A 23,553-nucleotide genomic window follows, 5' to 3' on the forward strand; every position below is an offset into this window, starting at 1 on the left:
CATGCGCACGGGGCCCACAGAGCACCGGAGCGAGGGCCGCTCCCCCTGACAGCGCCACAAAACGCGACACACCGGCCCTCAGGCAAACTGGCCAACCAAAGCTTTATTTCTTCTTTTTTTTTAAAGTCTTTGCTACAGTACCCAGGACTGCACCCCTATACATAATTAACAATCATTCCTGAAAGATCTGTATTTGGCACCAGTTTGTGTTCACCTCAAACACTTGTGGGAAGGATTAATTTCAAATCAAATTTGGTTTTTTAACAGAATAGGAGCTGCCATCATGAAGCCAATTAGCTGAGTTATTGGAGAAGCTTCAAAAACAAAACAAAACAAAAAAACAGAAGTCCTTATCTTAACCAACGCATTACAGAGAGAGCTCCAAAACAGAGGTCAAACATTAAAAGGCTGATATAGGCTCAAGTGGTTTATAAAACCTATAAAAAAAGACTACACCAGCACATACGCCCTTTCAGTCCACGCAGTTTAGAAATTAACACGGGGAGCAACTCGCTAGCTGGAAATCTTGTCATGGGAGAACCACATATATACCAACAGGAGTACTCAAAATCAAATGCTAAAACGCTCCAATTCCCAATCCACGTAAAAGGAGAGAGGTTTGTAGGAAGATTAAATCAATCCATGATATCATAAACTGGTTGGGCAGTTCAAACTTCCCCCTGAAACCACTTTGTCACTCGTACACACAGGCTCACAGGTACACGGCTCAATCCCATTCCAATTCCTCATGGAATAAAAGGATCCCAGGCTCTATTGAGTCTTTCCCTATCATGCAAGAAATAAGTCTGGCTGTGCTTTAATCACCATCATGTATTACTTCAGCCACAGAGTACCAGGCAGATTAAGTAGAAATGCACAGTTTTTAGCTCATCATCTCTGCACAAGTGTTGGAGAGGCTCAGTTGCTGGAGAGCTCCGGGTGGGCACAGCCAGTCTCTCTTCATGCGGACTCGCTGGCCTCCACGGGTTTGATCATGTGGTCCGGTTTGTTGCCCGCAGCGTAGTGATCCCACATCTGCAGGTACAGCCGCTCCAGGTCCATCGTGTACTGCTTCGTGTTGAACAAAGGGCTGGATATTCTCTGCTTCCAGACTTTGCCACGGATTTTTTTCAGGCTACAAAAGAGAGTTAAAGCAGTCATGAGACCTTTTAAACAACACATCGCACTGTTTACCTTTGAAACCCGCTGTTTTCAGCTAACCCAGAACTGCCTGTACAACTGTTTCATCAAAAAGAACTGCTCCCCCACCTGCACCAAATTCCTGTTCTATCTCCTCTCATTTCTGATACAGACCAGCACAACCAAATCACAAGAGCTGCAACATTAACTTGCTGCATTATCTGCAGCGCGGTAACACTTCACAGCATGATTTTAATTTGAAGTGACAAACTGCTTAATCTTCCATTTAAAAAGAACAAAATGTGAACTGTACTGCACTTTTGCACATAAGCAGTTTCTTCAGAACTGTTACTCAGCTGGGAGTGCTGCTTAGTTACCATAAGAGCAGAAGCTGATTCAACTGCAACACAAGACACCTTTAGAAGAGGACTGCCCAGCTACTTTACATATAAAATATCTGCAGGATTAAAACTACTTATGTCTCAGCATTGTGCCCAGATACAGTACTCTACATTCTTGATGCTCCCACATTACAGAGTCCAAGTTTGCTTACTATTCCAGGTCAGTTCCCAGTTTCACAGCAATATCCTCATACTCCTGTCTGCTTTTTGCAATGAGCTCAAGACAACCCAGACAAGTGAGCTGTGAGGCAGCAACTCGTGAGGCAAGAGTCTCACCTGAAGAAAACAAAAGCCAAATCAAAACCAGCAAAAACAACCAGGAATTAATTTATCAAGTAACTTATCACACACCAGGAGCTACCTTCCTTCTGCCTCTACAAAAGGCACGGATTGATGCGTTTGCTGTTACTAAAAAATGACTAATATTCCAACCCATGTATTCAATGCAGGTTCCCCACTGCATTACCTGGCATAGTGACCATTGGAGTCCCAGCCCAGAGCACATCCATGCCAGTTGTGTGCCCATTGCAAAGGGGAGTGTCCAGACAAACATCAGCCAATTGCCCTCTCCTCACATGCTCTTCTTTGGGGGCAACAGGTGAAAAGATGATTCTGTTTTGGGCAAGACCCAAGTTTTGTGCGTACTGCTGGATATTGGGCTCTCCTACAGCTGGGAAACGCAGCAGCCACAGCACACTGTTGGGAACTCTTTTTAAGATCTGTAACAAAAATAAGAAGAAAAAACAGGAAGTTCAGAGAGGAACATTTACTTTTCTGAACAATAAATTGCCACATACTAAAATGAAGTGCAAGGCATCATCATTCAGTAGTTTGAGGTACAGAGCAGAAATTTAAGAGATCGTCATTATGAACGAGATCACTGGGATTGCATTCCTGATCCCACTGAAAGAGACAGCAACTCTGAGCAACAGTGTACAGAGCAGTTCCTTAAGAGAGTAAGTATTGAAATTTGTTATCTCACTTATGTATAGGCCCATACTAAGGAATATAAAAAAAATTACCCCCAAGTAGCTCTCAGCAATACACTGTAAGCTAGAACCCGACACAAATGCTGTCCACTCAGATTTATTGATGTACCAACTGCCAAGGCCATTACAAATCAAGTGCAGAGACTAAGGAAATCCAAAATTATTTCACAATGGAGAACCAGCATAGTTAAGCCGTCCCAAACATAAATTTTCACTGGCTAGATAGATAGATGTAATTGGAAATACATCTAAAACCCTCTATATGCTGCTATCACGAAGCCTGGCAACAAGAGCACTGTAAGGATGCAAATGGCTCAAGGTCAGTGTTTTCCAGAGAGAAGTTAAGTTGCATGAAGTTTCTGCTAACCTGAACAGCTTTGCCAGAAGTCTGACCTTAGATTTCCTACTGGGTAGAGATACTCACATTAGCCCACATCTGCAAGGTGGAAGGATCAATCTTATAGAGCTGATTGAAGTTACAGTACACAACAGCATCCTCTGGTAAGCCGTACTGAGAACGGGTAGTAACAATTATAGTCCGTGGAACTTCTTCGCCAGTTGCTGCTTTGTTGTTTATCTAAAAGAAAAAGAAAAAAAAACAGCTATCGAAACACTGAAACTGAAGGAAACAAGACTATGCCCTGTGGAACTGTCCTGAGATACATCTGTTAGCATAACAACATACTGTAAGCATATCTTTGGGTTTATGATACAAAACAAAACTGTCTACTTACCCACTTCAAGAATTTAACTGGTATGTGTACACGCTTGTGGATGCCACAATGTTGCAACCACCAAGGCAAAAAAGACTGGGCATTTTCATGCCCTTCCTATATCTCCCCGAAATTCCAAGTAACTGGAATAATTGGAAAGAAGAATCATATAAAGAGGCATTACACATGGAATCCTATTCTCCTTAAGGTCACGTAATTTCCTTGAGACCAAAAATGAAATTAAAACTGAAAGACAGAATAAAAAGGTATTTAGAAAGCAAAGATGGGGTTTGGTTTGTTTGGATTTTTGTGGTTTATTTTTGGGTGGGGTTTTTGTGTATGTTTTTTTAAGATAGAACACAGTAAGCACAGAACAGATAATCAACAGATGCAGACTCGTGTGTAACTGATAAGACCGTAAGGAACCAGTTGACAAGAAAAATAATGAAAATGCTGAAAATTAGAAGAGTTAATGACAAACTTTTCAAAAAAAGGGATCTTACAGCCTTCACAAAGAATTGGAATATGCTAATAAAAAGAAGCAGAGGATGAAGTTGGAATAATCAAGTTACCATGCAAGAATCTTGAGGATTAGTAAAATGGAAGCAGGATTTTACATTTTTTTTAATGACATGCAATGATGCGATCAAAACCAAATACACAGAGAGGGCAACACAGCTACTCAGAGCCCTTTTCCTTATATATATATGTATTTTACATACATATCTATTTAAAATTTAGACAGTGGCACTGCAGCCAGCCACTGATGACACACTTGATGTGAATGACAATGACTCACTATCACTGACCGCTAGACAATGCACAACAGCTCAACAGAAGTTGGTAAATATGCTACTTATTCAGGTCCCTGAGAGCCCAAAACCCACAATGCTCAGTTCTTGTTGACCTATGCCCAAAAGTAGCTGATCTCAGCACAAAGAAGTGCTGTATTAATGTCACTTAAAGACAGAAATCCTGTTTTAGAAGCGCACAGACAGAGCTGAGTGTTTCATCTCAGTGGTGGAGTGTTAAGACGAATTCTCTATGATTCTCAGATGACAACTTCAGAAAAAATTGCTAACAGCCTTACTGACTAAACTAAGACAAACTATTACAACTCAAAGAAAAGTCTCAGTTGTGAAGAAAATAACTGAAACCAAGGTATGAGATTACTAACAGAGCAGTGGTAATAAAAGGTATCAAAATGATGCAAAAGAGGTTCCCGAGGGACTGTAAACTGAATAAAATTCACAAGGTAAGTTATGCTAATGTCAGAACACGGCATTTCTATAAGGGAAAAACTGTTCTGCAGTGGAAGAAGAGTTAAACAACACCAGTAATTGTCACTAAAATCCCATGAACTGTAAAGAAATGAGAGGTGGTAACAGAGTGCACAATTCTGAAAGATATAAGATGAATAAATGTTGTTGAAATACAGTGGAATAACTTTGCCTCCATTCTATTACTCAGCAATTTTTTTTCTAACAGAAAAGCACAACTGACACTGAGTAACAGGTCACAAATCTTGGTAGGCAGCAGGCAATGAGGAAATCTTGCCTTCAAATTCAGAACAAGCAAATATCTCCTTTATGCAATAAGAAAGAATTTCTTTGGACTTTAGATACCTCTAGATACAATTCCTCTATCTTTGGGGGGGAAGATCATCTTCCAGTACATCTGTGGCTTATAATGAGCTTCCTTCAGCATGACAACTAAAGGAATCAACATGACAGAAAACACATTTGCTTGGAGGTTCTTCTTTGTTGTTATGTTGAACATATGTTATGTCACATACAACGTAAACCTGAAGAGAACAGGATCCTGAAGTGCCTCACCTGAGTAGTTGCTAATCCATTACTGATGTTGAAGCCATTGATAGTAATCTGAATTTGCCCACGATTTATCATCTCGATCACAGCCTCTGCAATGGTGTTCATAGGGATCACTGGCATGCTGAGGGCGGCATTGCCATCGGCGTTGTCACAACTGTCAGGACACTTCATCTGAGATAAATCACACGAGGATCAGAGGGAGTACTACCTGCAGTGCCCAGGACTGTACACACACAAGAGCAGCTCTCACCTTAACAATCTTGACATCAGGAAGGCTGTCAAGGAATGCCTTCAAGTCAATGCCATTCAGAACAATCCTGTTATCATAAATATGCCCATTGGACTTGAAATCAATGACTGCCTTTTTCTGTCAAAAACAAAGATTTCAAGAGGTTACAAGATCCCTTACCAATACTAAACCAAGTGCCATTTCATAAAGACACCCATGGAAAACACCTACTTTTCCTGCCCTATCTTCCAACGTACCTTCAGATGGGGGAACATGTTGGCGTGGTCTCCAATAAAGAAAGTGTTTGGCATGTAAGCTAATTTCTCTGAATACTGCTCAGCCACCTCAACTGGTGAAGTTTCTTTATCTGTGATGATATAATCCATGAACAATGCCCCACTGGTTCCAGGATACCCTAGCCACATTGCCTAAAAAACAAGCGAGCAAGGCTTCAGTTCCATGTGCATTGCAAAAATAAAGGCAGTTAAAAATCAATGAATTTTAAGTTACATTTGCCACAAACAGGTCTCAAGTTCCTTTTTCTGCTTTACCAACTGAAGATCAACCCCCACCTCCAAACTTTCCATACCAAGACAGTGAACAGCTCAAATGCTCTAAAACTGATCTCTCAAGCAGATTTTCCTCACAATATGCAGCTTGAAGCCAGAACACCAACCATCAGTGATTACAGCTTCTCTCACCTGAGGCAACTCCTGTAGTGTAGAATAACTCTGATTAAGGTTCCTCTCATTCTCTTTCCATAGGCATTTTAGAAAATCCTCAGTCAAAAAATCCCCCCAAAAAACTCTGACATTGATTCTGGCTTACTAAGAGCTCTGTAACTTAGTTACCTGAATAGGTGCTGGTCTCAGGGCAAACAATTCATTTCGGGCTCCTTTGGTGTAGCCGTTCATATTAATGAGAATGTGAATCCCGTCCTGATGGATGCGGTCTGCTGCTTTTCCATTACATGGTATCTAAGAGTAAATAAATAAACAGATAAATACACGTTCCTTTTGTTTTCAGTCTTCCAGCAATAAATGTGGTTAGTCATCAGTGTAACAATGGATAGATGCCAACAGCATGATTTAATTTAAGTCAGACTTAAATCTTGTTATTCCTGGTTTTACAGAAACGTAGAACCTCAATGCAGCACTAAAGCTGAGTAGCAGTAAAACAAAAGCTAAAGGCTAGAAACTGAGGTTATACAAACCAGAACACCCCACACCCAATTCCTCTAAGGTGGAGTAATTAATCAGTAATTTAAAATTAGTAATTAAAGCTCACATAGGGCAAGTGGCACATTCACAAATTAAGGTAGTACAGAAGATCAAAATCAAGATCAAGGATAAGCCCCTTAACTAGTCTACAAGGTTTTGCCTTGACTGCTGTGTATACTGAAATCCTGGTCAGTTTTCACAGTGAACCTAAGGCAAGCTTAAATCTATTTGCAGTTGTGACATCTTGACTTTTCCACGGCATTTAAATATGACTTATCTTGAGACCTAATGTGACTTATTAAACATTGATAATGTTACTTTTTAATAATCAGAGGTCACAAGATAACCACATCCCAGATAGGGCATAATGCCAATACATCTACAAATCTCAAATTCTCAAGAGTAACATCAGCCTAATTCAAGAAATAATTTCAACTAAGACTTTCAAACTAGAAATCCATCTCTTTCTTTATTTAGGAAAAATTTAGGTTTGCTAAAAGGACAATGCATGAAACAAGCTCACCTGAGATAAGTCAATGAAATGATTTGCTTCAGCCATCACTTTTACACGGAAGTTTGTCCCATCATCAGGACTCAGGGCATAACAGAATACCTAAAATATGAGGCACCAAAAATTGAGTACCTTTGACAAATTGTCCATAAAATACCTGTGCTATATTGCAATATTAAATTACATCCAGTTTCACACAAATCATATTTATGTACATGGCATTTACCAGTTAAGAAAAAGTCAAGAAAGAGGCACTGGGCCATTTTTTGACACATTTGAACCAGGCCTAGTTCTGCTGCCAGAGTATGGCACTGCACACTGCACAGATATAAACATCCAATGTTCTCATCAGTGCAAGGCAAAGTAACCTTAACAGACAGATCTGCACAACAATTAGATCTCTAAGAATGCCTTCAGGTCACCTCTGACTTTCTAATTAATGAGAATCTTAACTATGAATCAGGTTGAATAGACAAGCTAAGCCTCAGGGAAGCTTTTTAACAGTGACTGGTTCTCCCAAGTAGGAAACCACAAGTGTATCTGAAAACAGCACTTCATATTGGTAAAGGAGGATGACTTGGGCTGAAAAACTCTTAAACCCATAAAAAAACAAACCCAAGAAGCAAAAATTTGCTCTTTCCTCATTTAATTGCTTGCACCAAGGGAAAAAAACCCTACCACTTACAGCCACATTTAAAGCTTTAAGCATGCCATATTTATTTTTACCTCAAATTTGTCTGGGTTATGCATGCCTGGAATTGACTGCATTAGGTGTGAGGTTGGATGGTTTCCAAAATCAGAGCTCACATAGCCAATACGAAGTCGACCTTCACTGGCCTTCAAATCCTTGGGATGCTCATATGGTGGCTTGTGAAGAACATTAATCTGCCAAGAAAACACTCAAGTGTTTACAATCTCAGGAACTAAAATCTAAACAAAGGGACAAAATCCTCTTAGGAGTTTGCAGAATTAACCTTATCGCACATTCAAGCAAGCAGTCACGGACATCTGCTGTTCCAAACCTGTATTCTGCATTCCACTGGAGCCAAGTGCAGTGCCCACATACTGTGTCACAAGATGTGATGTCTCTGCTCTCAGACAAACACAGACATCACTACCACCTTTCTGCTTTTTTAACAGTTTCAGTAGTCCACCCCCACTATTAAATATCCTGATACCACACCACGACCCTCAGAAGTTCTCAAACCACAAGCCACTGGTAACCAGAGCAGCATTGCTGTAAGGCACCGCAGCATTTGTTCTGTTCTTTGCTCTCCATCGTGCCCAGGCATCAGCTTGTAACCACTATCTCTGACAGGATTATCAGGCTACTCAAGACAAGTCACTTTGACAAAGTGTTATCTTCCACTAGTTAACTGGACCCTCCCACCAGCTGACAGCACATTTTCAATTATAAATGGCAACCTGCACAAGTTCACAAAGCACTCACAAGCACTAACAGCTATGAATATCCCACCTCTTCACATGTCAGTGACTCAGAAAGCTTACAAAGGCCAATACTGACAAATCTGACTATTAGATTTTGAGTAGGAACAGGCAAAGCCTCAAAGAACTTCAATCAACAATCGGCCTGCATAGAACTTCCTACCTTGTCCAAACAGAGATTTCCATGTCTCTCAGCAATAGCCTTCCTAAAACTGTGAGAAAGGGGATACAGCATGCTATGATGTGGGTGTACAGAAGGCAGTCTGTTTTTCTCCAGCTGATCAGCTACAATGCTAACCAGCTTCTTCATTCTTTCATCATAGTCTGTCCAGTCACAGACAATCTATTAAAAAGGAAAAACATAAAGATTAGGACAACAGCTTCCTTTGGCCTGTATCAGTCATTTCAGAGGCTGAGATTAATGTTTCTTCCAAAAATGGAAGTGAGAACTTCTGTAATTACTGTTGACGACTGTGTAATCTTATCTCCTGATTTAAGCCTGAAGTCTAACACTTGACACTTAAATTAGTAATCTCCTGCAGAGGAATTCTAAGAATCACAATCAAAGCCTCATCTTCCTCACCTGCAAACAGTGGGCCAAGTTGCAGTAGGCATCTGGGAAATCAGGTTTCAGTTTCAGAGCAGTACGGTAAGAGGCAATGGCTTCTGGTATATTCCCTGAATCCTGTGAAAATACAGAAATGAGTCAGCAGGTAAAAATATCCTCAGGGTAACTACTCACAGTGCCCCGTCACACTCTTCTAAGAGTGAATCATTGACATGTGCTACCTTGTGAATCGAGGCCAGGTTGCTGTGGGCATCAGCAAAAGCTGGGTTTATCTGAATGGCACGGGTGTAGCACTGCAGAGCTCCTTGAACATCCTGCATCTCCTTCAAAGTGTTTCCCATATTAGAATAAGCATCTGCAAATGTGGGACTGATTCTGAAAAATAAAGATAACATGTCATGGACAAGAAAAGCTCCTCCTCCAACAAGAAAACATGCTGATAGCCAGACTTTTCCATTTGAAGAGCAACTATGGAAATTACAACACATGACTAAGCCACCTTCTGCACAAATCGAGGCACTTTCCCATTAGGAAAGGCTGGGACTCTTACAGGGAGTATCCATTTACCTAATAGCCTCTTTGTAATGCATCAGAGCTTCCTGTAACTTTCCCTGCTGTTGCAGAACGCTTGCTAAGTTTGAATGCGCTGCAGCAAACTCTGGAAACACCTGGAAGAAAAAGAAGTTGACTCTGTCTCAAACATCACAAGCAGACCACAGCAAAAACTGCATTTATTATTCTATTTTCTTACTTTTTTTTAGAGAGAGGGGAAAAACCTCTGTCCTATTAGGCATTCCCAACTTGAAGCACCCACCTCTCCCCCTCACTCTCAACTGTACCTCAAGAGCCTTCCGATAAAGACGGACAGCTTCCTCAATATTGCCCTGCTCCCGCTTGATGTTTGCCAGATTGTTGAGCGAGTCTGCATGAGTGGGACAAAGTCGAAGGGCTGTGTTGTAGCATTCTTCTGCTTCTACCACCTTCAAAAAAAGGGGCACTGTTAATATTGCAACGTTTATTGTAAAAACACTGTTGATGAGAAGTCATTATACAATCACTTCTAAAAGGTTCAAGATGGAGATTTCCTGAATTATTCTTCCTTTTAAGTGACATTAACATCCATCTTAACAACTTGCTCAACAACTTAACAAAATGGTGACAGCTGGTGTCTATTAAAAAAGCATTCACTGTAATTTTAGGAAGTGCTCCTTACACTGCCTTTCTCCTTCAAGGCATTGGCCAAGTTGCAGTAGGCATCAGGGAAGTGGGGCTGGAGCTCAATGGCCCTCCTGTAGGTGTCTATGGCCAGGTCTATCAGGCCCTGCTCATAGTACACACAGGCAAGGTTGCCGTGCACAACTGCGTGATTTGGGCTCAAACTCAAGGCTCGCAGGTAAGCTGCCACAGCTCTGTAACAAAATAAGGGGAAAAAAAAAAGAGGGTAAACAATCGTCCAGAGAGCAGGAATTATTTACCTGTACCGTGTATAGTGAACAACATTAAGTCTTCTGGACAACAAGGAAAGCTTTCAGCTACTTTTTTTAAACACTTGTCATTACTAGGAAAAAACCCTTTTTTCCTTACCCCATTTTTTGCCAGTGTATTATTCAATTTAACAAGATAAACAGTATCACATTACATCTTTATTCTCTCCACTAACCTACCATTAGATACTTAGACCTAAATAATCACTTTGTTCAAAAGTGAAATCTTTAATAATGTGCTCCTATAGCACTGTATAAATGGCTGATAGATTCAAATCCAATTTCTAGGAAAACCATAACAATATACATAAGCAAATCTTTAAAAGGTGATGTAAAATTATGGAAAAACATGCCTCTGTTTTGTCTACTAATTCATGGTTAAATCAGACATCACTGCATCATTTAGACTGTGTGCAGTGCAGATAATTAACCTGTTCCCTGCAAGCTTTTATTAAATTTGGGGCCACAAACCACAGCTATCAGAAATTAAAAACCAATTAACAGATGCAATATGCTACATTGCACATAAACAACACAGCCTGGATCTTTTCCCAGAAAGAGAAGATTCACATATCAACTTAGAGGTCTCAGAACAGGTTAGTTCAACAACACACCAACACTACTGCAACCCAAGGCAATAACATGAGGCAGACATGTCAGAAATACAGAATGTTCCATCAGATGTTTAGCTGAATTCCAGCATTCCAGTTCGTCTCACACAGAAGGGAAATTTTAGAAGAGACACACTAGCAAATTATGTTATGAATCACATAAAGAATAAAGAGAAATTTAGCATTCAGGTCTTTCTTGTGCATCTTATTTTCACCCTCTCTAGCCTTCATTTCAAATCTATTTTCATCAGAAACTCTCGGTTTTGACAATGCATTAAGAAAGCAACAAGAAAGAACGCCTATCACTGGAATTTTTGATTTTTATTTAAATCGACCGGTAGCCTGGTCTGTCAGCACTTCAAAGACATTTGCTTGCTAAGCTTAGAGTTGAAGTCTTTGCTACCCCTGCCCATAGACACTTTACAGAAGGAACATAATCTCTATCTTGATATGTCTGATAAGCCACAGAGAGCAACAGTATTGATCTGCTTACCTGTCAAATATCCTTGCCTCCTTCAGAACATTTCCCAGATTGATATATGCATCCAAAAAATTTGGGTCAAGTGTTACAGCCTGAAAATATTTTTGAAGTAAATGTTTTGAGCATTAAACACAAACATATTTTCTATGAAACTGAGTTGTTTGCTGCTTTAAAAAAAATTATAAACATAACCTGTAAGCTTTTAAGACTTTATCAATAACCCAGTAAAGAAGGAAAACATACAAGCCAATCACAGAGCAAAGTTATTTATATGTAGAAATGACAGCATGTACTACCTTCAAATTTATTTGTTTGCTTACCTATTGAGTTGCAACTACTGCACAATAAAGTGTTAAGCACTTATTTCACATTAGACTGATCGTACACAACATACACAACACTCCTGTCTACTGATGTTACGTTATCTCTAGCTTGTTTTTAGAGAAAAAACCATAAAATACCTTATCTGTATCCTTTATCTACTGCAAATTAAGACAGAATTTTAAAGCTTTATCAGTGCAGGAAAACAGGCTGCTCACAAGAACAAGGAAGCAGCAAATACATCATGTGTGCCAGGAAAACTGAGTAGCCATTTAACTAAAATATCTTTGATCCTTTCAAAATTAATAAAATGCAAAAAATCACTTAAAACTGATGAAGTTACAGAAGCTGCAGTGCAAAGCTTGAGTACTTGACAAGTCCCACTCTTACAGTCTCATGGGAACTATTAATTCCAAATTAAAATACTTCAGCAGTCACGAACTAGACACAGATCCAAAAAAAACCATCTTGAGCAGCTAGACTTTTTTCTGTAGATTTCAAGCCATGAAGTTCAGGAAGAAACTGTTGCCACATCTTAAATTCAGCTTTAGGGCACTCTAGAAACTTCAGAGATGAGGACAAAATTAATTACGATACCAATTAGACACTAATTGGAAGGTCTCAGACAACTACTTAATGACACTAATTTAGAGAAATCTGAACAGTAGTGAAAAATAACCCTGGAGAAGAGGAATTAATGTGTCACTTAAAACTGTTCTTCTCAGTTACTCAAGGGACAGTAATACCTGAATCAAAAATCACAATGCAAAATGATTTAAGCACCAAGTTGATTCTCTCTCTCACACACAAAACATGCAAAACATTATAAGCAAATCAGATTTTTTAAAAAATAGTCTGGGAAAGGGCTGAAGAACAATTTAATTAATTTTCTCCTATTTGACAATGTGTGAAGTCCTGGGGGGGTTCTAAGTGTCTCTCTCTAGTAGCATAGAGGCAGTTTGAAACACCAGCAAGTATAAAAAAATCAATTACCATGAGCTGTTAACTAACAGGATCCTACAAAGTTCTCCACTACTGAAATATTTCTCACCTGCAAGCATACAACTGCATGTACATATAAATCTAGCAGTGAAGCTGACTCCCTTAGGTAGTTACCTTTTCAAAGTGATGAATTGCAAGCCAAATTTCTCCTTGGGCATTGAAAACACAGCCAAGATTACTCCAAGCCACTGCAAAGTTTGGTTGAGTCTCAATTGCTTTTAAGTAACAGGCCTTGGAATAGTTAAAGAAGAGAGATACAAGGGAAGGGGAATATTTGTAAAAAGAAAAAAATGAGAAAAAATAATTGTTAGTATGCCTTCTCTAACCAGCCAAAAGTGACCCTGCAGTATAGGCTAGCTTGCGCCAAAACTAATGCGCTGCAAACTGTTGTTGATCCTGCGCCAGCGCAAACCAAAACCCAGGTGCAAGCCCACCATTTTTCAGTTATGCTGGTAACAGAGTAACATTCCTTCCGACACCAGATTGCCACAGAAATCGTCTTAGAAACAATTCAAGTAGTTCACCAGAACATCTGCTGCCTTTAAGTGTGTAAAAATAAAAAAAATTACCATGTAAAAACAACTTCACTCTGAAACAAAATTTTCAAATACTCTAAATCAGACAGAAATTACTTAAAACCAAAAACAAACAAAAAAAACCCCACAAAAACCAAAAAACCTACTGAAAAAGATAAAGCCATCCCTCAGTTTACAGTGTGCTTGTCAAATGAGATGGCACACCCCAACCATATCTTGTTTCCCAGTTTCTTCAAATACAATTCAACCTCTCCTGCAGCTTCAAAACCTCAAATGACAGGATTGCATGAAGGTTTAGGTCCCTGTAATGCAAGCGCAAGAAATCGCTGCGCATCCTACCCAGCACGGCGCCACGCTATCGCTGCGAACTGCTTGGCTCTAGTGATTGCCCCAAGGTGCAGTGAACAGCCAACCAGAATCATTAATCTACCAGACAGGCCCACGCAAAACTCGCTTGTTAAATTTGATGTCTGGACTCTGTAAATGTTACAACCCAATTTTGTCCAAAAGGCTGCAGCCTGGAGCTCGGGCAGTCGCCCGATCAGAGATTAATCATCGAGTCAACCGTTCACGGGGGCTTTAATCGCACGCAATGCGCGTTACCGCTGCGCAGCCTTTGCGCTACTGCAGGATCACAGCGCATCATCAGAAGAGCAGAACGCTGCAATCCAAACAAAGAAGAAAAAAGGAAAAAAATGAACAACTGGAAGAGTTAGAAGCTTTTACTATTAACTATCTCCAATTATTTCTTTAAAAAAATATTTTAATTTACTTTTACTTTATTTCTTTGAAAGAATTTGTGGCTAATAGTATAAAATATTCTTACATTACTTGCTTGTAATTAAATATTTTAAGCTGTTTCTGAAGCCACAAGACAGAAGATTCAGGCATGGAGGCAAATGGTTTTGCTGTGGCAGTTACAAACCCGTTACCATATTTCTCATCATGTGACTTTTCGGTGCGTTCCTTGCTGGAAGAGGAGGAGGAGGTGTGTGTCTGCCCTAGATCCAGGCCTCGAGCTCCCTTCAGCGAGGCACCTTACGCATGGAATAGGAGGTTTCACCCACCTGAAACCTTCTAAATACAATATCAGTGGTGAAAAACCAAAAACAAGAGAGAAAATAAAACAAGATCATTAGTAAGAGTTCAACAAAGCAATTGCATTTTTTTGGATATGTCTTAACACATGGGAATGAGGATAATCTGTCTGTAACAAGGGAGACATGCAGAAGGGAGAGGGTTAATCGGGCAATTGCATACAGCAGGGACTTTTTTTTTTTGGAAGAAAGGCTCTGAAACATCTACAAAGAAATTAAATTTTAGTTCAAACTGTAAGGAATCTGCTGGCTTGATCTTTCAAATGGACTGATAACCAAAGAAACACATTGCAATTTACTCAAGATGTTTTTCCTCGTTTATTAAGTTCTCACAAAACGGAATAACACTTTCAAACTAGGTGTCTCCAGAGCTCTGAAACAAAGAAGTCAGCAACCTAAGGCAGGCGCAGTGTCTTGGCCTATACCAGTCACACTAAAGCTGCAGTGAAGTGCAATTCATGTTAGCTGTCCGCTTGGTGGGCTGAGAACCAAGTGTCTCAAAGACCGTTCAATTCTGAATGCTGCTACACAATGTTTTCAACCTGGATCCGACCAAATCAATCAGGCTACCCTAGGGTGGTACGCGCATCCAAGGTGTTAATGAGAAACAAAGCAATATTGAATTTAGAACCTGCAGTCCCCATTACCCCACAAAGATCCCCACCCTCCCCAAATGGTGCTGCAGCCAAACAGACAGCTACGCTGTTCATACACTCCACTTCTGAGCATGCGCGTGGGGCTTGGAGCGACAGCCGTGGAGCCCAGAGTGGTTCTGATTTCTCCACACTCCTCACCCCTGCAGCGCGGACGCGTAAGGTGGCTTGTAACAAGACAATTTCTTTCTGCAATCCAAATTTTAACGTGCCAAGAATTTTAAACTCATCTCGGTGTTCAAATTCGCAGTTTAGGAAACGCACGACTGCTAGAAGCCACCTTTCCACTACAGCAAGTTTTCTTTTGATCAGTTCATTTACCAAACAAACCAGCTTTGTCCTTCCGATTTCTTTATTTTGGGGGAGGGGAGAGGGAAGACATGAAGAAAAGATATTGGGGGATGGGGGTGGAGGGTGGTATGTGTCGCATACTGCAGCTATTATTTACTAGCCTTTCTTCCACTATCGAGGGAAGGGAAAAGTTAAAAGAATAAAAATCTTTAAAAGCCAGTATTACAAGGTAACAGTTGGATAAGTTTCTTCTCCACTTACAAGCCACAAAGGACTTTAGAAGAGCAGCCTTTTCAATAGCACCTGCATCGTACAGGGATCTCGAGCTAACCACAGGCTCTCTGCTTGGCACCAGCAGGCAAGCCTCAGATCTGAAGGATTGTTACTTATTTCCAGATGAAAGCATGATGGAGCCCCTGCCCAATACTTCAGAATGGTATCAGATAGTCTAGTTCAGCAGCAAGGCTTGGTAACTTTCCATTTCTTGACTTAAAACCAACTTTTTAAACATGGACATGCCATATCTTGCCCTGCAACTACTCTGGGGTGTTTCAGTGCCTTCAGTTTTCAGACGTTTCTCGGACTGTCTGTTGATCAACGCAGATTTGAAGACTTGGTGCAAAGTTCAAGTTTTCAAAACACTGATGTTTACATGTATTCTACCCAACACCTACCTTGGCTTCTTCCAAGCGACCCAGGGCTTTGAGCAGGTTCCCCAGGTCACTACGAACACAGTACAAGTCCTGAAAAATCAAAATCACACCATCAGTTCCAGGACTTCAGATTCCCCATAAGTCTTCACAGAGAATTTGCTAGGAACAACCCAGTCCTCTAAAGCTTAATTTAGACTCTCAATAAAAACATCACAAATGTAAATTATTCTTCTTGGCCTAAGATTAAAAATAACAGATAATCTGAGCAAATTTAGTACTGTAAAAGTACAGCTGTAAAGAATTAAAAAGAAGTAGTACTTCATACAATTCCAACTATACAGAAATAAAAAACTGAAAACAAATGCCCCACCCCAGCAGCTCAAGTCATTTTGCCACATGTAAGCATTTCAAGCCCCCTTTTTTTTTTATCCAAGCCACAAGGCCAAACCTGTACTCTTAAGATACACCATTGCCATTATGGCTTTTAAATAGATATATCACGTGATTTTGTTGCCTGTATCCCTAAAGAAGTTTTCCTTCCTGTTTTGCCCACTAATCCATCCATTTCCAACAGCTTTACTACATGTTCTTGTTGTTTCATTTGTTTGAAATAAAAGCACAATCTGCAACAGCATTACCGAGCAGTAAAGACCTGAGAGAATATAGACGTTTTGTCAACACTAACGAAAGGATTTACTAACCTAAACAAAACTCAACTCCTGCAAAAAATCCCACCATCTCACATTATTCTAACCAAGGCATCCACTAGTCACACCACCTGGCATATTAAGTTAGACAAGTTCACACTGGCTTCAGAACACAGTGAAATAAGGTTTTGAGCTCTTGCTGGACTGGGTTTGCTTTTGCTTTTCCTACAGAAAAAGGCTTTATGTACATGGGACCAACGCAGCACTTGAAGTACTTTTAATCAAAATGTTTGACCAAAGAGCAAGCAAATAACTTTATCACACTGAGCAACACTACAGAAATTTCATGAGCATGATGCAAAATAAACAGAGGGCCATAGTCTGTTTACTAAAAATGTCAATTTGAAACAGTTACAACCAAAAATCCATACACCAGATCAATTAATCTTACAGCAGTCACTTATAGACAGTCAGTTTCAGCCTATAAAAGCTAAACTGATGCTCCTGTAAACCAGTCCACAATGGAAATCTAACTCAGTCTACAGCAGAAATCTTACCAAGGCAATGCTCATCGCCATCCAATTTCTGACTTTGTGATAAAGTAGTAACTGGTGATTTTCCAAGATCTCTCATTCAAGTCTAAGCATCAATTCCCTCACTGTACTACTACCTTAAAGCACATAAAGCTAAATATGGGACCATTCATTGAAGCGTCTGCCTTCAGAAAAGAAAAACCAAACCTTGCTTATCATTTATCTAAAAAGCTTTTATCTAAAAAGTATGTTACATATAGAGAAAGGCAACCAACCAGTAGCCCCTACTGCAATATACAACTTTTTGTGACAGAAGCCTCTCAAAGATCCTTCAGAATAGTATTAACTGCTTAATAAGTTTATGGTATACAAGTTGGAAGGATTATCTATTGTTCATTCTTTGAAAGCTGCTACTTTTGTGTCCTAAGGCAGTAATAAAGAATGTACTTTTATAAAATAAAGCATTACTTACAGGATTGTACTGAAGGGCAGACACATATGCCTGTACTGCTCCTTCCATATCACCTGCAGCTACGAGTGCAGCAGCCAAATTAATATATCCATCAATGAAATCTGGTTTGAGGCGCAGTGCGTGTCTGTAATGTTCAATTGCTTCCTGCAGCTGTCCACGCTCCTTGTACACATTGCCTAGATTTGAATAGGCTTCGGCCAACAGTGGATTCTGTTTGATTGCCAAAGTGCTGAAGTGAGCAGACCTGGAGAAAATAGATCAGTTAGCAAATAAGAAACCACAACCCAAAAACAAACAAAAAAAAAAAAAAAAAAAAAAAAAAACCAAAAAAACAAAACCAAACAAACTCACCCTTGGCATTCAGCGTTTGTCTGTTTATCTAGTTACTCCAGTGAACATTCATGCTTAGGTGAGCCAAACATACAGCCAACAAACCTGGACTTACAGAGCTGTCCTGTATCTTTATGCTCCCACTTTAAACTCTGATGGCCCTGGTTCCCATTTTAGGTTGTACTGAACAAAGACCACTCTCATTTACAATCAGAGAAGGGTTCAAGTTGCCTAACCAAACCTGAGCTCAAATACACTTGGAAAAAACACTACAGGAATCCCTCTTCCAACATCTGTATTTGTTAAGCAATGTTCCACTTGATATTCTTTTCAAGAGGCAGGGCATGACTTACACGTCAAATTCTGTTGTACACTCACTCATTCTATTTTCCCATATCTGAACTACTACGACTTCAATCAAAAGACTATATAAAACAAATCTAAAAAAATCGAAAGTCAAAACAAATCTAAAATCAAAAGTTCTTCCTTCACCAGCAAACATGAATTTACAGCTAGAACAAGTGAAATTCAAAATGCCAGAGGCACAGAGAGCAACATCCAGAAGAAGCAAGAGAACATAGAAACAACTTTCAGATCACAAAACTCCTTTAACTAAACATGTTGTGCAGGAAAGTCTTACAACCTAAAGAAAAAAACCCCAAACCACAAACCCTTAGACTGTAGGTGGAATGAACATTACACATGTAAATCCTGCCAGGACACACCAATGTGGCTGACGTTCCAATGTTAATATGCAGGATATTAAAATAACACGACAGTAATGGCAAGGCCTCCTGTTTGTTGTACAGCTGATAAGTCCAAGCAAAATTCCAGAGGGAAGAAGCCTACCTGTCCAGTCGGCGACACTGGAAGTGAATGGAGGACAGTAACAAAAGCACACCCGTGTTATCAGGCTCCTGTCTCCAGAGCTGCATGCAGTGCCTCTCCGCTGCTTCAAAGTCTCCTGCCTGATACTCTCGATGAGCCAACTCCGCTAACCCTTGGAAGGAAAGCATACGTTTCGTTGGTTCTGGAGAATCACCAAAACATTTAAAGGGGGAAAACAAAAAGTTAGATGATGGGAACAAAACAAAAACAAAACAAAACAATGAAAAAAAAGTACACAACTAATGGATAAAAATGTTTGACATTATATGAAACACTACAGCAGGTGACAGTTGGGACTCTAAGGTCTTATCTGTACCAGTCCTTGACTCCATCAGCTAATAATAGCAAAAATCCAGACTGTAACGACTGTGAATATTTGCAAGTCAACAATCTTCCATTATTCTGAGACTCCTGTCATGATATGATATTTTGGTTCCTAACAGTGGAAGTGCTGCTAACAGAACAATGACTCTCCTCACTCCTCCCCACGACTGAAAATCCTGGTCTTTGCTATGTTAAAAAAAAGTTCTAACAATTTAATAGGGAAATGAAGGACAGGAAACAAAGACTTTAATCAAGGACTTGAACGAAAGTTTTGCTGTGTAAGTAGTGAAAGCTCTTAAAAAAAAAGGCAAAAAAGCACAACGGGTAACATTCATTGAATTCTGCATACTCCTATTATTTCCTCTGAGAAATCAAAATCCCTTCACAGAAAAAAAAATGGTCTTGGAACAACAATATCTGATGAGAGACAAACACACACTTCAATGATTATGTAACTGGCCTACAGGAGGAAGCATTGAACAGAGAGGGTACAGGAAAGGAGTTACTGCTCCTGAAGGCTTAGCTGGAACAGGAGTGACAAAACAGTTTTAGTATTTAATACCCAACTGCCGAGAACGAAATACTTAAACGAAACGCCACCTGTTTTAGACAAAACAACCAGGAGTGAGAGGAATAAGCAATATTTCTTACAAAGTAATAAGCAAGTGCAACTTGGAAAATCCACAACCATTCATCATAGAAAGAAGCTCTGGCCTTCAAATTCTGCTTTTATATCAACAACTCTTACTATTAAAATGTTTGATTACTGCAAGTACCTCTCATTTTTCCTCCTGTACTCTGTAGCCCCTTAATTACATTCATTAAACACTTTCTACCTCATCCTACAGTTTTAAAATTTGGACTCTAAATGAAACAGATAAACCTTTCCTAATACAAGAAAGCATCTCAATAGCTGAGCCTACATTTTTATAGTGAGGTAGTACAAAAGTTCATGCTTTTGTGAGAACTTTAAAGACGGCCAAAATAATCATAAAGAGATTAGGTACATATTTTACTACCCAGTGTTTATTTTATGAAATTGGGAGTGATGCAATTTATTTAAATTACTTTCAAATTTGGGGGTTTAGCACCAGTAGGTTTTAGTATAAGAGTGCAAGTCCTGTATGATATAAGTACAGTATTTTTTCCAGCTAGTGTATTGTCTCTGCCAGTGCTATAAACTGTTTCACAGTAAACTGGAACTACCACTGCCACTCTCTTTTCAGATAACTGACAAATTAGTAACCAAGTATCTTGATTCAGATTAGATTCCTGTTTTTCAAACCCTGAGTAAGGGCAAAGTGGACTTCAGGATCTGGTTAAACCTACTGGCAAAGATAAAAGGTACAACCTTTATTCAACGTGAGAACGCTGAACTGGGGCTGAAAAGCACACCGCTTCTAAATGGTGCTGCCAGCAACACTGGAGCACCCGCAGGCTGCTCCTCACTTGGTCCCTGTGCTGGGAACAGGTTTTGCCCTTCTGGCAGTCAGCGTCAACTTCTGCTGATGGCACACACAAACCAGACAGAGGAATAGCATGTCTCAAGAACTCAATTTCCTCCTCAAACACATGTCAATTGTTTTAGTACATTTCAAAGCAAAAAACAACCAACCAACCAAACAAAACCCCCCAAAAGCACAACAACCCGTAAGTTTACACTTCAAGACTTAACGACCGACGGAAAGCAGCTTTCGGTCGTGGACTCAATGCTACATTTTGCCTACTTGAAGCAAGAAGTCAAACTGAAGTTGCAACTTCCAGGCCAAGAGAGCAGGAGGTGTAGATTCCACACCTGGGAATGAGAACTACTAACAAAAGCAACAAAAGAAGAAACACTTGACACTTTCTTTCATTTATCAAGTGCCTCTGTTTACAAAACAAGCCAACCTTTGTCTCCAGAGATAAGGCAAACTCAGTGTAAAACTGCCAGTCATCTACCTCCAAGCACTTATTTTATAATCGATTGTGAAGCAGTTCACTGAAAAGCAGGAAGTGGACAGCCACATCACGAAGTCCAGAACAAGTGAAACTTTTAATACAAAGCTGGCTGGAAGTTATGCACTGCAAAATATCCGTGAGACAGCCCATGAAAGGATGCTCACTGAATCAATTAGTAAAGAAAATAACTGCAGTGAGAAGTCACAGCCAGGAAAAACCCCTTTTCGTGTCTTGCATAAATTAATTTCTGTACCTCGGCTAATTTGTGCTGTATGCTTCGACTATGACCTTGGAAAAGTCTAGTACAGTGCTGTGACAATGACCTTCCCTGAGGCTTCTAGACAATACAAGCAAAACAAAAAGCTGCACAGAACCACCAGAAAGGCGCCCAAGGCCATTTCCCCCCGACAAATACCCTCCTAAGCACTTGCAATACACTCATGCTCAACCTTGCGTTCAGACACCATCCAGTTCCAGACAGAAGCAGTGGTTACCCCCAGCTGGGAGGTGCTGGATAGCACAGGACTCCCTCCCAGCGTGCACGTGGCTCTTTTTACCCGCAGGGATCCAGGCTACAAGAGGATGCTGCAGCCCCGCTGACCACACACAGCTCCAGCTGAGCAAGTACGGAACACCGGAACACCGGACTGCAGCACTTTCCCGTTTTACATCCCTATCTCCTGCACCGCCGTCCCGTCTCTTTCTCCAAAAATCCTCCTGCTCCTTCTGCTTTTCCCAAGCATCATTTCAGCTCTTCCTACCCCTCTGATTACAGAAACCCGCAAAATCTGGGGGATAAAGCTGTGCTGTCCTTTCATCCTTTCAGTAAGCACAACACTCCTTTCTCTTGCTCTACAGAGGAAGTCAGATTTTTCCTCCATTCCTCAAGTTGTGGATCTGCGAACTAAATTTAGGGCAGGATCTTTCCTTGATACAACACGCTATTTTACCGTTCAGAAAAGCGCTTTAGCGTTCGGCTATGCCACAGAATCACAGAACGGTTTGGGTTGGAATGAGCCTTAAAGACAATCTCGTTCCAATTCCACCGCCATGGCTAGGGACACCTTCCATTCGACCAGGCTGCTGAAAGAAACAGTCCTGCCTGAGCGCAGCGAGCGATTCCGGGCAAACCAACACACATTTTGGGTCAGGCTCTTACCCTACTTCGCCCTCTAACGCAGTCACCTGATAGCCTGGTAAATATAGCAGCGAGCCCGCCGCGCTCACACCTCCCGCGCCTCCCGGCAGCGGCCCGGGGGCTGCCCACGGGCAGCGCCCACCGGAGCGCGCCGGGACCGCGCTCGGGCCCGGAACGCGCAGACGCCCACAGCGGCGGCGGGGCCCCCCCGGCCCGCCGCGTCTGGAAACTCCCGCTGGGCGCGGGCCCGGGGGCGAGGGCACGGCCCGGCCCCCGCTGTCCCCGACCAGCCCGTCCTCGGGAGCGCCGCAGCGCACGGTACCTGTGCTGTCCGCCACGTTCCCCACGGAGGTCGCCATCGGGACGGGGGCCGGGGAGGCTGTGGCGGCGGCGGCAGAAGGTGCGCTCGGGCCGGGCCGGGCCGAGCTGCCCGCGGTCGCGGCGCGCTGAGGCGGCGCTCCCGAAATGGCGGCGGCGGCGGTACCGAATGGCCGCGGCCGGAACTATCCCCGCGGAAAAGAGTCCGGGCGGCGCCGGGCAGCGCTGCCGCACGGCGGGCGGAGGGAGCGGTGCAGGCGGCACCACAAAATTATCCTTCCGCGCCAGCGCTGCGCCAACGGCGGCGGGGGTGCGCATGCGCCGCACCTCCCGCTCCTGCCGCACGTGGCTCCGCGGAACCGGCGCTCGCCGGGACAGCGCAGCTCGGAGAGCGGCACGGCGGAGCTCGGAGAGCGGCACGGCGGAGCTCGGAGAGCGGCACGGCGGAGCTCGGAGAGCGCGACCGCAGCGCTCACCGGGACAGCGCAGCTCGGAGAGCGGCACGGCGCAGCTCGGAGAGCGGCACGGCGGAGCTCGGAGAGCGGCACGGCGGAGCTCGGACAGCGCGACCGCAGCGCTCACCGGGACAGCGCAGCTCGGAGAGCGGCACGGCGGAGCTCGGAGAGCGGCACGGCGGAGCTCGGAGAGCGCGACCGCAGCGCTCACCGGGACAGCGCAGCTCGGAGAGCGGCACGGCGGAGCTCGGAGAGCGGCACGGCGGAGCTCGGACAGCGCGACCGCAGCGCTCACCGGGACAGCGCATCTGTCACCGAACATCACGGCT

At 41.9% G+C, this 23,553-nt stretch overlaps 1 protein-coding gene across 3 annotated transcripts; it reads right to left on the reverse strand.

Moving 5' to 3' along the window:
* Positions 1 to 78: 78 nt before the first annotated feature.
* OGT (O-linked N-acetylglucosamine (GlcNAc) transferase) lies at positions 79 to 22,948 on the reverse strand. Of its 3 annotated transcripts, none has more exons than XM_068205284.1 (22): positions 22,774 to 22,945; positions 19,010 to 19,160; positions 17,831 to 18,074; positions 16,200 to 16,268; positions 13,063 to 13,179; positions 11,638 to 11,717; positions 10,263 to 10,458; positions 9,889 to 10,029; positions 9,617 to 9,717; positions 9,271 to 9,424; positions 9,065 to 9,166; positions 8,645 to 8,824; positions 7,762 to 7,920; positions 7,048 to 7,137; positions 6,156 to 6,281; positions 5,562 to 5,732; positions 5,326 to 5,442; positions 5,079 to 5,246; positions 2,955 to 3,107; positions 2,008 to 2,260; positions 1,694 to 1,817; positions 79 to 1,135 (listed from the first exon to the last, which is right to left on the reverse strand). In XM_068205284.1, the coding sequence occupies exons 1-22, from the start codon at positions 22,808 to 22,810 to the stop codon at positions 961 to 963; spliced, it is 3,108 nt and encodes a 1,035-aa protein (XP_068061385.1). In that variant the 5' UTR covers positions 22,811 to 22,945; the 3' UTR covers positions 79 to 960. The 3 variants fall into 3 exon arrangements, with proteins under 3 accessions (XP_068061385.1, XP_068061384.1, XP_068061386.1); XM_068205283.1 differs by having other exon boundaries at positions 19,010 to 19,190; XM_068205285.1 differs by lacking the exons at positions 79 to 1,135; positions 1,694 to 1,817; positions 2,008 to 2,260 and having other exon boundaries at positions 3,030 to 3,386; positions 19,010 to 19,190; positions 22,774 to 22,948.
* Between the last annotated feature and the right edge of the window lie 605 nt (positions 22,949 to 23,553).

The sequence above is a fragment of the Anomalospiza imberbis genome, chromosome 14, assembly GCF_031753505.1.
Source record: "Anomalospiza imberbis isolate Cuckoo-Finch-1a 21T00152 chromosome 14, ASM3175350v1, whole genome shotgun sequence".
Lineage (NCBI taxonomy): Eukaryota > Metazoa > Chordata > Aves > Passeriformes > Viduidae > Anomalospiza > Anomalospiza imberbis.